General features: G+C 32.7%; 1 protein-coding gene across 1 annotated transcript; it reads right to left on the bottom strand.

Annotated features, from left to right (window-relative positions):
- Positions 1-9,625: 9,625 nt before the first annotated feature.
- On the bottom strand, positions 9,626-12,828 carry LOC122608793. The gene is made up of 6 exons (XM_043781876.1): positions 12,411-12,828; positions 12,144-12,293; positions 11,738-11,851; positions 11,346-11,390; positions 10,762-11,195; positions 9,626-10,492 (listed from the first exon to the last, which is right to left on the bottom strand). The coding sequence occupies exons 1-6, from the start codon at positions 12,826-12,828 to the stop codon at positions 9,827-9,829; spliced, it is 1,827 nt and encodes a 608-aa protein (XP_043637811.1). The 3' UTR covers positions 9,626-9,826.
- Between the last annotated feature and the right edge of the window lie 3,452 nt (positions 12,829-16,280).

Here is a 16,280-nt window from a genome sequence, read left to right as displayed (position 1 = left end):
GGTTAAAAAGAATCTGTACCAGTTTCCTTTCTTCCATTTCTGGCTCCACAGCCCAGCTAAAAAAGGAGACGACATCTTTCCCCATCTACAACTAAGACCAAAAATGGATGCATTTATTTCTCAATCTATAGATTTTACCTGGACATTGAAACCTCATTTTATTCCATCAACGTTTAGCTACTGTACATGCTTTCACACAAAAGGGCAAGATGGTCGCTTTCCCAATCCTGTACCAGATAGTCCATTATTAACTTCAACATCCAGCATAGCTTTTGAACCTGCTTTGTTTCTGCGATACTTTCTAATCTTTTTGAGTTTTGCTGATTCTGTAACATCCACATCAGATAGTCCATTTTCATCTTGAAACTTTGAATGGTTCAGCTGATCCTTTCCTTTCAATTTATGGGCATGTACATCACTCATTTGGGTATGTTGTGCTTCTCGTTTAACATTAGATCCTGGTCATCAAAACAATTTTAGCAACTAACAAGTATCACCGGCTGAGCAAAATATTCTGATCAGAAAATAGGCGGGGTTGTTTGACAAAAATAACAACCTATTAATACTAAGCAAAATTGGCCCAGTTTTCACTTTGAACTCAAATTCACCGAGAAGATTATGCTCGCTCTTCGGCTAGTTTAAAAAAACCAAGAAAATTAGTTGATTGAGCAACAAACTTATACCGAGAAGCAAATACTTAGCAACACAAGCAGTACCTAACAGATGGTAATGAACCAAGCAAATAACTGAGCAAATAACCAAGCAAGTACACAATCAATACCGAGCCAAACTAATACTGATCAGAATTGGTTCGGTAGGGAAGCAACCAAGTAATAGTTTCATCCAAACACTAGCGACATGTATTTCCATTCAGCCATTTAATCAAACAATTTTCATGAAGGCTTTGCGCAGTGCATCTATAGTCTGACAAGGTTACGTTGTTTTGTGCACCAGTCCAACTAAACACAAAACGAATCATTTCGACAGCCCAAATCACAAAACTAAATGAATTGTCAGCAATTGAATATAAACAAGTAGAAACAACTTAGGTCATAGTAGGATTTTGATACACCTGATCTAAGTAATACAATCTCACAAAGATGATGAAATAATTAGTCATTTGCCTAATTGTAATCTAGTCCTGAAATCCTTCCCACTCCATCGAAACTCCAACCATAGAAAACTGAAATACATTAAATATATACAATATAACCAAACCAGCTAAGCTAACACGAACAAAAAACGGGTGAAAGCTCGAGACTGAGGCCTTAGAGTATACCCAACTGATTATGAGATAAACCATATGATAGTTGATATATGCAAGACTCTATAAATGACCTTTAATTAATATTGATACATAAAATGGCATATACTATAGAGCGATAAATTCCAACTGTAACATTTCAATCAGATTAAGCATTCAAATTCCAACAGTTGACTCTCTTACGAGTCAAACGTCTAAAAGTGCAGATATCATATGGACTAATAGTATATGCCAAATCATATCTAAAAGTGCAGATATCATATGGGACTTAAAAAATCACTCAAATACTCCTACAAAGGTCAAATAGGCTACCTGCGTCTTTGTGACTATCTAAATGACCTTCAAATCATATAAATACATCTAATGATGTATTATATAGATATTTATTGCGCAACTAAATTAAGTTTCACTACAACAGTTATTGTTTTAAAATCCAGATATATAAGGGCAATGGTATTCACCTGTTTAGAAGGTTTTCCATTTTTGGAGTTCATGGATTCAAGAACACACATGTATTGCTTGCTGATTGCACTTGTGGCCATCCTGCATTTAGTTAAAAAGCAACCTAAAGCAAATAATCTGAGCAAAAATATAATTTGGCCAAGACTTGGAATGCCAAAAATCCAAAATAATTTTTTTTTGATGTATGCGCATAATGGTAACAGAATCACTACTAACCAAAATATAAATCAATTTTGGGATTCATACATCTTCAATATAATTAAAACAAGTAAACCATAACCAATTTCCTCTTAACATAAGGACATCCTAAAATCAATACCATTTGGCATGTACTATGTATAAACAAATAAACATACTAATAAACATATTGTGCAAAACAAAGTGCAGACCTCAAGGAACGGTCTTCACTTTTAGCAACAGTTCTGTGTGTTACAAAAACCATCGAGCTATTTAGCTAGTATAGTAAGTATTATTGTCAACAACAGTTCCCTTTAAACCTTTTCTAACCAACTCAATATTCAAATATTCATCACGTTGAGGACCCATAGATGTCTCACTTTGCAAATGCGATTCCACATCATCAAGACATGTTTGTTCATTCATGTCATAATAATCTCTCGGCGTTGTCTTGATCACAACTTTCCATCCCTTGTCAACGGGATCTGCAACATAAAATACTTGTTGTGCTTGAGAAGCTAGTATAAAAGGCTCATTATGAGGCTTCAAACCTTTAAAATTAAGTAGAGTAAACCCATTCTCATCTTCTTTTTTCCTTGAACCATTTGAGATCCAATCACAATGGAACAAAACTACTTTCTTGTCAACAACATACTGCAACTCAATGATATCATTCAAAACCCCGTAGTAAGTTACATCACCTACGATAGGATTGTTATCTCTGGCACTCGAGAAGCTATTTGTCATGGCGTCAAGCATAACTCCACTGTTTTGTGTTTTCCTATTCTCCTCTAGGTCTTTTGTGTGAAATCTGAAACCATTTATGATAAATCCCTTATATTTATTCACATACTCAATGTGAAGAACTTACTAGTAAAGTGGTCCAGTTACGAGCCCAAGCAAAGATGAATGAGTCGATGGATGGTTCCAGTGTTCCGCCTTCCGCATCACATTGCCCTGTTGCAACCAATGGACCTCCACGTTTACGGGTATGTTTCTTTTCATTAATGTTCTGCCTTTTACATGAATTGATAAATTACAATTGAAACGATAGACATAAACCCCTATCATAATAGTACTACTGGATGAATGTTCACTGAATTAACTTTACAGGATTGTTCTTAACTAGATAGTAGTTTATGCTTAATATATAAAATGGTTGTGGAAATATTTTGCTCATCATTTGCTTGTCCAGCTAGTTTTACTTGTTAACATATGTCCACTATATATTGTGTTATATTTGTCTACTTTTTTGGCTGTGTTTGCCTGCTTGTTTTACTTTTAGACATACATTTGTTATGGCAGTTTAGGATATATTTGGAGTTAGTTACTATCTTTGACTTTTACTTATAGGTTTGACTTTGACCTTGACTTGACCTTGCATTTTATGCATTAGTGTGGAGTATTATGTGTACATTACAGGGAGAAAACATGTAGGTTTGGCAGTATCTTAACAAGGACTATATGTACATAACAAGGTGAAAACATATATTATTAAAGTTAATAAGTAGTCAAGAGTATCGAGTACAGATTACATGATATACTTCTTCAACGATAAAGATCATTAGCTAGTGAGATCCCTTAAAGGGTAGTAAACTATTAGCTTAGAAAAAATTGTTTTAAGTGTCATAGCATCATACTAGTCAAATTCCCCAAGCTAAAGGGAGAATTTGTTTATTATTAGCTAGTTAGATTTATAGAGGAACCCAAGTGGGATTTTGGGACTAATGAAGCAGGCCTTCACATTAGAGTTGAGCAATTTCAGTGCAACATCCGATTTAATGCATCGCGGAGTTTTATACTGGTTAATGGACACTCCTTGTTTGATAAACAAGTCCATTAGGGACTCAAACGTGCCAGACTTCACCACTCTTATCTCAAGTGGTCCAATAGCTATATCATTGGTGCGTAGTCGCCTATATATGTAATCCAGATCTTCTTCTATAGAATACAACATTCTTGAAGCACCTTAGGGCCAAGTGGGGAGGTGACCTTTTCTAGGACTGAGGGTGTGTTGTGTTTGATCTCCCAGTATATGACGTAGTGTCCTGGCAGCATAACTAGTGTATTCCACAAGTAGAACATTGTACGGTTCTAAAAGTTTTTTTGCTGCCATGATGCTCTTATGAAGATCTTCTTCATTAGTTTTGTCGCTTTCTATGCTTAGAATGAACCGCACTTGTGGGGTTCGGTTATGCAATCCAGTCACTTGGAGCACGTCTCCAATACGATATCGGTTTAGCCCTGAATCAACCAAAAAAACAGACTTTTTAATAAGTTGAACACTTCATCGATGTTGGCATCTTACAAGTAGGCTAGGCTGAAATGCAAACGTAAGAGGATTAAAACAGATGTATCAATATGAAATATATACTTATATTCATGGTTAATTATACTAGCTTGTTTCATTCGGGATACTGGAAATAGAGTAGTAGATGATTATGCATGATCTCTTGATAAACATTTAATATTGCAAAAGAATTTTCAACCACATCTACTATTATAAAGAAAATGAGGCAAAAACAGGTGATTAGGCAGAGCTCCTTGCTATGTCTGAAAATTTTATTTAAAAATAGGTCCATTTTTCAATTCCATTTTCCAACTTGAGCATAAGTCAATATACTTTGCCTTAGGCCATAAGTCACACCCTATTTCTTTCCATGATTGACGGCTGCATATGTTTTCAATCTCATCTGCCTGATGTGAGTCTGCTAACTTGAGCATAGCAGACATGGCTAATCGGCACCTAGAATATGTTATCATCGGGTTCAATTGGCCACAACGAATAACGCTGCATAGACTGCTCCAGTTGCGTTCAAGGAACACATAGCTGATGCAAATACGGCTCCAAGCCGTGTGACTTGCTGGCGGTGGATTAGCCCTGCCAGTAGCTAGCAATACATGCTTTTTGGATTATGGAGGCAGAATGGAGGTAGTTCAGAATGGAGGTTATATATGTTTTTAGATTATGGAGACATAATGGAGGTAGTTCAGAATGTTTTTTTTGCTGGTTAGGGTTTTAGTGTTGGTTTTATTGAATCAGATTACAAAATTATTAGATACATGTATGTATATATATATATATAGAGAGAGGTTATATATGTTTTTAGATTATGGATTTAGGCCTTGGAATTTTAGATAGTTTTGAAAGTATAATGATCAAGGTTATGTTCTTATTGTATGTTAAGATAAACTAGATCTTTTTATTATCATTAGTATACGACATGACACGTGGAACACAGTGGCGGATAGTTTCTGTTTTAATCTTCAGGGGGACAGGGTAGTTTTTCAGGTAGTTTTTCTGCATTTATATTCTTTCGACATGACAAGATTGTTGCATCCCATGTATTCTGTTCATGACCTGTTAACTACCAGTGACGACTACAAGTTATAGGAAATCTGTTTGTAAATTCAGTATTTTTTCAAATAGATGCACCAATTAATCTTTATTACAGTATGTTCGCAAAATGATTACCCTTTATCTGAAATCCTAGTTCTGGTTTGGAGTGCTACTCAAGTGCATAAATAAAAATGATGGCAAGATTATATCCCATTGACTATCTTCCTTCACCCCTATTAGGGTCTTGAAGATATTTTAAGTTCTACTTTCTGCCTTATTGCTCTTAATCCCAATGGTATCTAATCTTTAATCTGGTTTTCATTTTACGGAAAATGAATTTAACTGTTTTGTTTTCTGCCTTTTCTTTTGATATTTTCAACATTGAGTTCTATAACATTTCACTCATGTCATGTCTGGTAGTAAGATAGTTAGAATTAATGCTTTATTTCATATTATTTTTTTAAATAAAAATGTTAGCATGCTAGTGTAACAGTTTATTATTGTTACTCATTTTTTGTGTGAAATGATTGAACTATTTTAACTAGAGTTTGATTGTTGAAAATTAAAATATAGGTTGGAAATGAGGTTTTCCTTGAGAGCATTCTAAACCCAACAGAGATTGTTGCAAAAGGATGGGTGAAGAGCTTGGACCCGAATGAGCTAGTGGGTGGTAAAGAGATTGGAAAGGGATGGTGTGAGGTAAATGTTCAAGTACCGATAAAAAGAGATGAAATGTTGGTGAGACCATATGTATTATTTTCTACAATTGAAGATTGTATTGGTGCAACTATCGCATGGCCCTGTCCTTTCATCTCGGTATGTATTTGTTAAGTTGTTTTATTAATAATTTTAGTAACATGTACCTTAATGCTTATACAAGAATGGTTTATTTGTAGGTGGTCCGTGAAGATTGAGGATTCATAATAACATGGGATTCTATGCTAGCTTCTCATCTTTTCCATTGCTTTTAATTTCTTTTGTTAGATTTTACAAGACTTTATGTTGAATAATGTTATAACTTTTTTATGTTTAATGTGTTTGTAATGAACATGCTTATTTGAAATATAATAAAATTTTATTTCTATTATTACTTGAGGTTATATACATAATAACTATATATTCGTATTTTATATATGTTGGTGGTGTGTTTATTGTTTGATAGAAACCATTATTTGGATGTCCTATTAAACATGTTAGAACATTGTAAAAGTGTCCTAATATGTTTTATTAGGACGCTAATTTTGTTGTTCATAAACACATTATGCGACCATAAAGTTGGTTTCATAATCTTATTTGAGATATTAGGTCTCTTTTCTTGGTACTAAAGTAGATATATAATGTTACATACCAAGGGTCCTATTATCTAGTTTTTAAGGACGCTTATATGTGTACTAAAAGATTAAAACTAGGTAGAACATTGTAAAAGTGTCCTAATATGTTTTTAATAGGACGCTATTTGGGTTGTTTGTAGACATATTATGCGACCATAAAATTGGTTTCATCATCTTAATTGAGATATTAGGACTCTTTTCTTGGTACTAAAGTATATATAATATTACATGGTAAGGGTCCTATAAAATAACTTTTAAGGATGCTTGTATGTGTATCAAAAGATTAAAAATGAGTAACCACATCTTAGAACATTGTAAAAGTGTCCCAATATGTATTTATTAGAACCTTAATTGAGTTGTTCATAGACTTATTATGTAACCATTATATTGGTTTTATAATCTTATTTGAGATGTTAGGACCTTCATGACTTTTTACGACCCCCTTACATGAAACGCTTTTACCGTTGGTCTTATTAAATGAAAGGTCCTATAAAGTAACATTATAGGACGTTTTTGGGTGTCCTAAAAACCATGTTTTGTTGTAGTGAATTATGGTGATTTTTCCCCAATTCCTTAGATAACCTAGTTTGTCATTGAGTTATGAGTCGAGTTTGAATATGTAATTGATAAGTTCATATGATAATTATAGTTTATGAGAAAAGATAAACTTTGACTAGTTATTGAATTGTTGATGAAAATGGTAGGTTGAACTACCTAGTGTTATTGTTAAAGAAAATAAGACTCAATGACAAATGGGTTGGGTTTTGGGTGTAGGAAGGCTAGTGATTGGATATGACTAGGTTGAACTAGTCAAGGGGTAAATATAAGCTTATACTTTGTATGTTGATTTATGTCTAGGTGGTGAAGAATAATTTGTTGAACCTATTTGCCTTGTAGTGCCAAGTAACCAAGTTTGAGGTGAGTGTATATGCATATAATCATATTCTTGTTATTAGAGGTCATAGATGGGTAAATTCCTATGACCCGTAGTTTGATTGTTTGAAAAAACTAGTAGGTAGGTAAATTCATATTAGTCATGTTGTATGAAAGAACTAGTAGTTGGGTAAATTCCTACTAGTCATGTTGTATGAAAGAACTAGTAGGTGGGTAAATTCCTACTAGTCATATTGTATGAAAGAACTAGTAGGTGGGTAAATTCCTACTAGTCATGTTGTATGAAAGAACTAGTAGGTGGGTAAATTCCTACTAGCCAAATTGTCCATGGCCATGTTGAAAATGTATGTGTGATGTTTGTTATGAATGATAAGGCTAGCTTGCTAGGCTTTATGTGGTGCTTGATGCACAATGCTTACATAGCTTGGTTATGATTATATGTGTATGCATTCACTAAGCGTTGCTTACGTTTTAGTTGATTATTCTTTTTATAGGAATTGATAGTAGCAAGGGAAATGATTTGATCAAGTGATAAATTGTAGTGAAAGTTGTTATTGAAGGTATTTTGGCCACCTTGGAAGATTGACAACTTGGGTAATGGCGTAGACAATCCCTTGGAATATTATGGCTCTTGATATAAACCTTTCTCTTGGGTGAACAAGTCTATTTTGGTATAAAATATGTGGTTATGTCAAGATTTTGGTCATTTGACTTGTTTATAGTCATACTAATGTTAACTAGATTTTTCATTTGGTTTATTGACCCATTTACTTGTATAAACTTGATTTGTATAAATTGATGGTATGAAGACTTTTGGAAAGATTATGTTAGGTGTTTTATGTCAAAATTAAGTTGCTAATCAGTCGTTGGAAGCTCGGTTTTGAAACAAGTGTTTAAATGTGTTTGTGATCAGTTTTACTAGTTGTTAATATGTGGAAATGAACTATTGGGTCAAAATGGGTTTGTGCAGAAGTATGTAGGGTATTAGTCTGCTGTAGACTAATATATAGAGTATTAGTCTGTTGTAGACTAATATGTGGGGTATTAGTCTGCTGTGGACTAATATATGGAGTATTAGTCTGTTAAAAAAAAAATCGATTTTGATTTAAAAGGTTTGGATCATTACAAATCTCTTATATTAATAAAAGAGAATTGTTTCTAGAACTTTTTTCCTTATGTGGCATGCTAACATTTTTTGTTAAGCTATTTTCTAAAAATTTATGATGTCATAATTGTTTTTCTTTATTTTTAAAAACTCTTTAAGCTCTTTATTTTCTATAAATTATTTTTCTTAAGTTCTTTAATTTTAATTTTATATCTACCATTGATTTATGTTAATTACTTTTTACTTTTTCATCACCCATCATCCTAATCAGTTTATATATTAATTTTCATTTTTATAAGTATATTGCTAGCTCCATATCAAAAAATATACTCGTAATATATTGACAACAAATTACATACAACAACAATAACGATACCTAATCCGGCAAAAACCAAGTTTGGGGGAGGTAGAATTTAGACAACCTTACCCCTACATGAAGGTACAGAGGTTGCTTCCAAAAGGATTTCTTGCCAAAAAGAGGCAAAAGATAGAGAGTGTAAATATTTTAGTAACCATACATGTCGGTCGAATATCGTCTGACTACGTTACAATTAGAAAAGAATAGCAGACACCAGATTACACACTTTAGACAATACATAATAAAAAGGTCATTTAAACCTATTAAACATGTCCATGTGCATACAACCAAGCAGGAATCCAACAATTACGAGCAGTATGTGTAAGAACTCTCCTAAACCCCCTCCCAGCAAACCAAAAAAACAAATAGAGTTGAACCAGACATACATGAAACTCTCCTAAATTACATACATAAGTCTACATATTTGTTCGTTTTAACTTTTTAATTAAGCGGCATGGGTTGAATCCGGGTTTATTAGTTAGTGCAAAAAGAAAACAAAATGGGGATGAATATATTTAAAGGAACAATACTAGAGTTACAAACTAATTACAAACAAATTTTACAAATTTATGTGTAACCAATCAAATCAAGGAAAAGAATTGAGAAAGATAAAATAACTTTTAACAAACTTTTACAAACTAAATCTTATTGTAAAAAAAAAAAAAAAAAAAAAAAGAAAAAAAAAAAAAAACCCAACATGTGGCCACAGTTATTCGGTGATGAAAAAAAAATTGACTCTCTTCTTCTTTATTCATTTGCCATCATTCCCTTTTGTTCTCGCTACAACTGCCATGAACATCGATGGATGGAGGCAGCTAGCTTTTGCAGGTTATAAAAGTTAGTGATGTGGCATAGAGGTATTTGGCCCTTGACTAGACGACACCCCTAGCTAGCTTCACCTCGCATATATGCCGTGACGCATTATTGGGATTCCATTTGAATCATAGTCATCAAGATTAACTCGACATCTTTGAGGATAGATTGTATGACCATATGTTGAAGAGATGAGCTCAACAAGCAACGGAAATTGTAACATCACATATGTAGCAATTGGGAGACATGCTAATGTAGCTATGGGAATTATGATCCATGCCCTTCCTTGTCCAAACATAATATATAGGGTTGCGCTAAATGCGAGCATCATGGATGTCACAGAGATGAAAAGCATCACTAGACCAAATATCAATCGCTTAGGTAACTTGTAGAGGAAGTCATCCTCATGATAACGAGATGTGAGAATGGATAGAAACAACAACAATGACGTAGTGGATGTGAACAGTGAGATTGCATCCGAGACCGCAAATATGATGAAAGGGGCTTTTGTTTCATAAATTGGTATCCCGGTATTTTGATCATTTCCGCCTGGTACGGTAATGGCTGCTGCAAAAACTATAGTAATGATGAGGGCAGCCGTGATTGTGTACGAATCTGATGTCTTTTTCATCCACTCTTCACCTTCTTTTCTTAGATCCTTGTGTTCTCCTCTGAACACCATAATCGGCGTATCTCGTTGACGGTTCCTGCTTTCTTTGGCACTAGGAAGCACAAACTTCTCTATTTTCTGTAAGTAATAATATATATTCAATGCATATGTTAATTAGCTACGTACTTATCATATAGAAACTTTATTAATTGGAGGCAGGTAGAAAACATAACGTATATAATCAATGAAACACACATTTAAAACACAATCAATTCATATAACTTTAATCGAATATTATATAACACAGATAAAAATATATATAGTCAAAGTTCGTAGAGTTTGACTTAATTTTAAAATTTAAAAGTGGACAAATTTAGTGAAACAGGGAGAATATTATATTCACGTACCTTAAACCATTGTACCTCCTTTTGCATTTGGAGAGCAGCACCAGAAATGAGATTGAGTTTTGACATAGGTGCCGATTTTCCAGCCAAGTGCAAAATATTTTCATTATTTTGCATGTCATAGACTCCCCGAAATAGATCATTTCTTCCATTCACCTCCAAATACCTAAAAACCATTTCAGAACGGCATCTTGCTACAACTTGTGGAAGGTAATGATCATTGTTCCTAGTCCAAATTGCATGTGGCAAAAATCCAACGATTGTTTCGATTACCTCCGGAATATCGTTTAATACAGCCGTATTAAATGCCCCATCAACAAGTTCGCAAATCTGATTCGCATCCTCCATTTTACAAATCTCTTCACATATACGCTCTAGTATCATCATACCTTTATTGTGTTTTAGTTTTTCTTCTCGGATGCGTCTGATGTGTGGCACTGCATGCATGCAGGTTTTTAATTAAATGGAAAAATATAGGCTGTAAAACGTTTATAGCCATCCCTATATACCATCCAGCAAATCCATTCTAGAAGAAAATCGGTAGTATTACCAGCTTTAAAAAAGAAAATATTTAAAAGGTTCCTTACCATGTAATGCAGCTTTCCAAATAGTGGCATAAATCCTCCGGATTACTATACAAAGAGATCAAAAAATGAAATATCATAAAATAATACCACATGATCGACGTTCAAACAAAACCACCATAAATATGACATCGATCTATGGAAGTTTTAATATGAACAAAGTGGGTTCTTAATTAACAAGTTGGCAAACAAAAGTAAATTAAAGGTACGTGGTTGCTTCGTAAAGAAAGTTGTCCGGATCGAATGAAAATGTAGCTAGGTAGCTTGATAAAAACAAAGGAAATGGGTTATTAAATAGAAATAAATTAAGGGCAGTTGCATGGGTTTGGAACTACAACGTCACTATTAACATGCTAAAACTAATGATAAAGATCAAGGCCGGGAATATATGATACCTGTATAACAGTAGCTACTCTTGCACTTGGTGTTATATATCCCAGGGTTCTCAATATCCGGGATCATGCTATCTTTATTTTTATTGTCTACAATGTTGTTCCCGGTAGTCATATCTTGATAATAAAAATAGTTATTTGTCAGATCACGATCAATTGACATAATTGAAGGTGGAAAAAAACGAGTTAATTACAATATTTTTAACGAGTTACAATATTTTTAACAATCATTAATGGGGATGCTTATAAACGTACAGTATTTGTTAATAAGCACCATTAACACAATATTTTCTAATTTTTAGACAAAGATTGATTTTGGATATATAGTTAGGTTGGTTTTTCTTTGTTGTTAGAGCACTCCCACTGCCTATATGGGTGCACATAATAGCGGGTTAATTAAGAAGCTTACAAGAATAGATAAATCGTTGATAGGAGTTGTAGGGTGTTGAACTTAAATACACGTCTTGATTATTCACAATTGACCACAATGGTGTTTGATTGTTGTCCACGTTTGATGTAGCCAAGTTAGGATACTGGCAGATCAACTCATATGCAAAATCTGCATTATTATGTATATATAATTTTGAATTAAAATAAAGACCAAATATAAAAAATTATTAAGATCGTACTTGAGAATGTTTAAAAGCTAGCAAATTAATTATTTAAAACAACTTACCCAAATATCCTCGTCCGATTGCTCCACATAGAAGCAAAGAACCCTGTTTGCCCTCAAAAGGATTTTGACAACCATCATTTTGAGAGAGCCCAATATGTAATTTTGTTTCTTGAAGCAAATATAGAAAAGTTTTTTCTTGATAATTGCGAAGCGCGGTAAGTAGAGGCAAATCATGATCATTATTGGCAACGAATAACAAAATTGGGTTTTTGTCCACCAACATCTTTGCAACCCGGGTGTTACCAACTGTTGCAGCATAGTGCAGTGTAGTGTACCCATAAATATTCACAAGAGTTGGAAGTGATGTCGTCTCGATTTTGTTGATGAGATTTTCAACAAACTCGGGATTATTGTGCGATTGGTAAATCGCAAGGTGGAGGGGGGTTTCTCCTTCCCAGCTTATTTTAGCACTTAACATAGCTACGTTGTCGTTAAAAAATTGTTGGGCTCTATCCCAATCTCCCCTCTCTATAGCTCTATGTAATGGTATGTACTTCACCTTAGTCACTACATACAAGAACAAGTATATTTTCAGTTTTTAATTAGTTAATGAGAGATTAATCGTCACGTACCTTAATTAATTAATTACCTTTTTTATTCGATATGTCGTATGGAAGGTCTTCATCATCAATCTGATCAAACTTATGATCATCCTTTAACTGATCATCTTGATTATCCGCGGCCTTTTCCACCTTCTGATATTCATATTCCTCAACCACGTCCCTTCTTTGAGTTTCATCGTAGTTTGACTTAAGCTTCTCCCATATTTCATAGGCAGTGTCAAGGTCTAAAACAGCGGCAGCCAAAGATTCGGTTAACGTCCCAACGATCCATCCTTTGACAAGTGTATGATCCTTGGACTTATTCATGGGAATGGGTGTGCCGTCAATGAAACGAGTCATATCATGGTACTCCAAGAGCCACATCATTTGTTTCTTCCAGAGATGATAGTTACCATAGTACCTACCAAGTATGAGCTTAGTAGTCACAAAGTTGGATATAGGTACCTGACTAGGGTGTGGCTTATATTGCTGCACTAGTGATGAACCTCCTGCTACAATCACTCCTTATCATAAGCTAACTCATAGATTAATTTCTAGGTGCGTCGTTCCATATAGAATTTGAAACACTCACACATATATATATAATGAATAGGATAAAGTGCACTGGCCATACCTTCATTCACGGCATTGCTGCTCCTAGGACCCGGAGAATCCATTAACTAATCGAGTCTCTGACTGTATGCTGAAGATAATATGATAAATTAGACTTCTTAAAGTTTTTTGTATGTTTTAAATGTTCAAATTATATTATATATATATAAATATATATAAGAAAAGCTATATATTATGCCAAAGGATCAACCTGTGTATTTTGATAGAGCCGCTAGAATATTCTTTTGGTTTCGACGAAATAACTTCTTCTACACCCAAAATTTACCATAGAAAAAATATACTTCACTTGTAACAAAAGAGTATAAGATTCGGAAGTGACTTTTTTTTCTTTTTTTTTTTTTTTTATCGGAAGAAAAGATTCGGAAGTGACTTGATAGTATAACTAATATACTTCACTTGTAATATAAGAGTATAAGATTCGGAAGTGACTTTTTTTTTATCGGCATAAAAGATTCGGAAGTGACTTGGTAGCATAACTATTCCATGTGTGACATTTCATCAAATATCTTATATTTTGATAGAGCCGCTAGAATGTTACTAGCTTTTGGTTTTGACAAAATAACTTCTTCTATACCCAAAATTTACCATCTATCAATTATATAACTAAAATAAGAGGTCGGGGTACACTTGGCATCTATAATTTTCCTTCTTAAGCCTATATAATTCTCCTTTTTAATTAATTAATCTAACTCTAATCTTTTTTCTATATATTTTTTTTCTTTTTAACTTATTAAATAGATAATTATATTTAAATTCTATCATAAATCTTTTCCTATCAAAAGCAAATTTTTTAACTTTTAAAGATATATATTATCTGTAAAACTCTCACAAGAAGTTATTATATATACAACTTAAATAAATTTTTATTAATCAATTTTCATCATTGTTCTCCTTTTTATCTTTAATAAAAACATGGTTATATAGATTCTCAACAAAAGAAACATACGTTTTTTTTTAATATTACTTTAATTTATTTTTTGGTATTATGTTCATATTTGTTTATTATTTGATATTAAATTGTTCTGTTATTGTTATTTTTTAACTCTTTTAATTTATTTTGTTGTCAATTGTAGAGTGATCATGACTTTTTTTCTACAAAAGGTTTTATTTTTTTAATTTGTTTTGCTCATTAATTTGTTTTGCTCGCTATTTACATTTTTTAAATATAAGTTTAATCGACTTGAAACTATTATTAATCGACTTGAAACTATTATCAATGTTGTGAAGATAGAAGATCTAATTAATTGTTTTTGTCATAGGATCGAGGACAGAGAAAGTTAAAAGAAGGGGGAAATATATATATATATACGTAATATATTGGTATATATGTAATTTTTATTTATTTATTTTCGTTTTAATTCCGTTTTTATGTATTTTATGTTTTAGTCAATTTCATGTAAGCAAAGATGATGACGTGCATGGGTGACGTGACACTTAACGGAGGACTGACGTCAAAAACTAATAATGTTTTTATTATTAGGAAATTTATGAAAACTGGATCTTTTAAATAGACGAAAACTAAATAGGTTCCCCTTTATAGAAATTTTGGGTAAAAAAGTTACATTTTTATGTATTTTTCCCTTATATATATGTTCTAAAAAAGATTTATATGAAGATAGAAAAGCAAAAAGGGAATGAAAATTTGAGATAGCTAAAACTAAACGAATTAAATATTGAACTTAGGCACACACAAAAAAAAGGAATATGAAAATTATATATAAAAAAAAAATTATGATTTTTAAAATTGTGCTAGCAAAAAGGGAGGGTCTGTCATCTAATCCTTTTTTCTAAAATTAACTTGTATAAACAATTTTGTTTTATTAATATAAAAGATAGAATCTAAGATTTATGAAGACGTCAATCGGTCTTTTATCGACTTGGGTCTTGGGACTACTTGTCTTTGACTAGTCGAGTAGTTGGGCAAAGAAGCAACATATACATATTGTAATCGTATCTTTTCTTTCATTTTTAGCATTTTTTTTCCTGTTTAGATATTTTGATTTGATTTTGTAGATAACCGGCCAATTCTAGCTTGACTGAGTTCCAGCACTTAGCTAACCATCTATATTTGTGTGTGTGTAGGGGTGGGGTATCTTCATCGAGCCGTGAGGCGAGTCAAGCCTCGAAATAGTCTGTCGGGAAAGGGAGCTATATATTATGCCAAAGGATCAACCTGTGTATTTTGATAGAGCCGCTAGAATGTTACTAGCTTTTGGTTTTGAAGAAATAGATTCTTCTACACCCAAAATTTACCATAGAAAAAATATACTTTACTTGTAACAAAAGATTATAAGATTCGCAAGTGATTTTTTCTTAATTTTAATGGCAGAAAAGATTCGAAAGTGACTTGGTAGCGTAACTAATCCATGTGTGACATTTAATCAAATGTCTTATATATGAATTGTGATGCACCAAAATTGAATCTCTCTATGGATAAAAAAAAATATATATATACATAATATAAATATGAAAATTAATTTGATTAGAAATTATTGAAAGGAGTAGTATAAGAAAAATAGAAGTGCAATCAATAATGATTAATGTAAATATATTAGATATTTAAAAGTAATTGTACTATTATTCTTTTTTTGAAGTTTATTTTTATTAATTGTCATGACACATATACGAAAAATAAAGCATGTAAAAATGTAATCTTTATAAGAAACACATATAATATTGTCATATTCTAATCAAA

Source organism: Erigeron canadensis, chromosome 7 (genome assembly GCF_010389155.1).
Source record: "Erigeron canadensis isolate Cc75 chromosome 7, C_canadensis_v1, whole genome shotgun sequence".
Lineage (NCBI taxonomy): Eukaryota > Viridiplantae > Streptophyta > Magnoliopsida > Asterales > Asteraceae > Erigeron > Erigeron canadensis.
The sequence above is the reverse complement of the archived record's forward strand: the minus strand, read 5'-3'. Positions and strand labels throughout refer to the sequence as shown.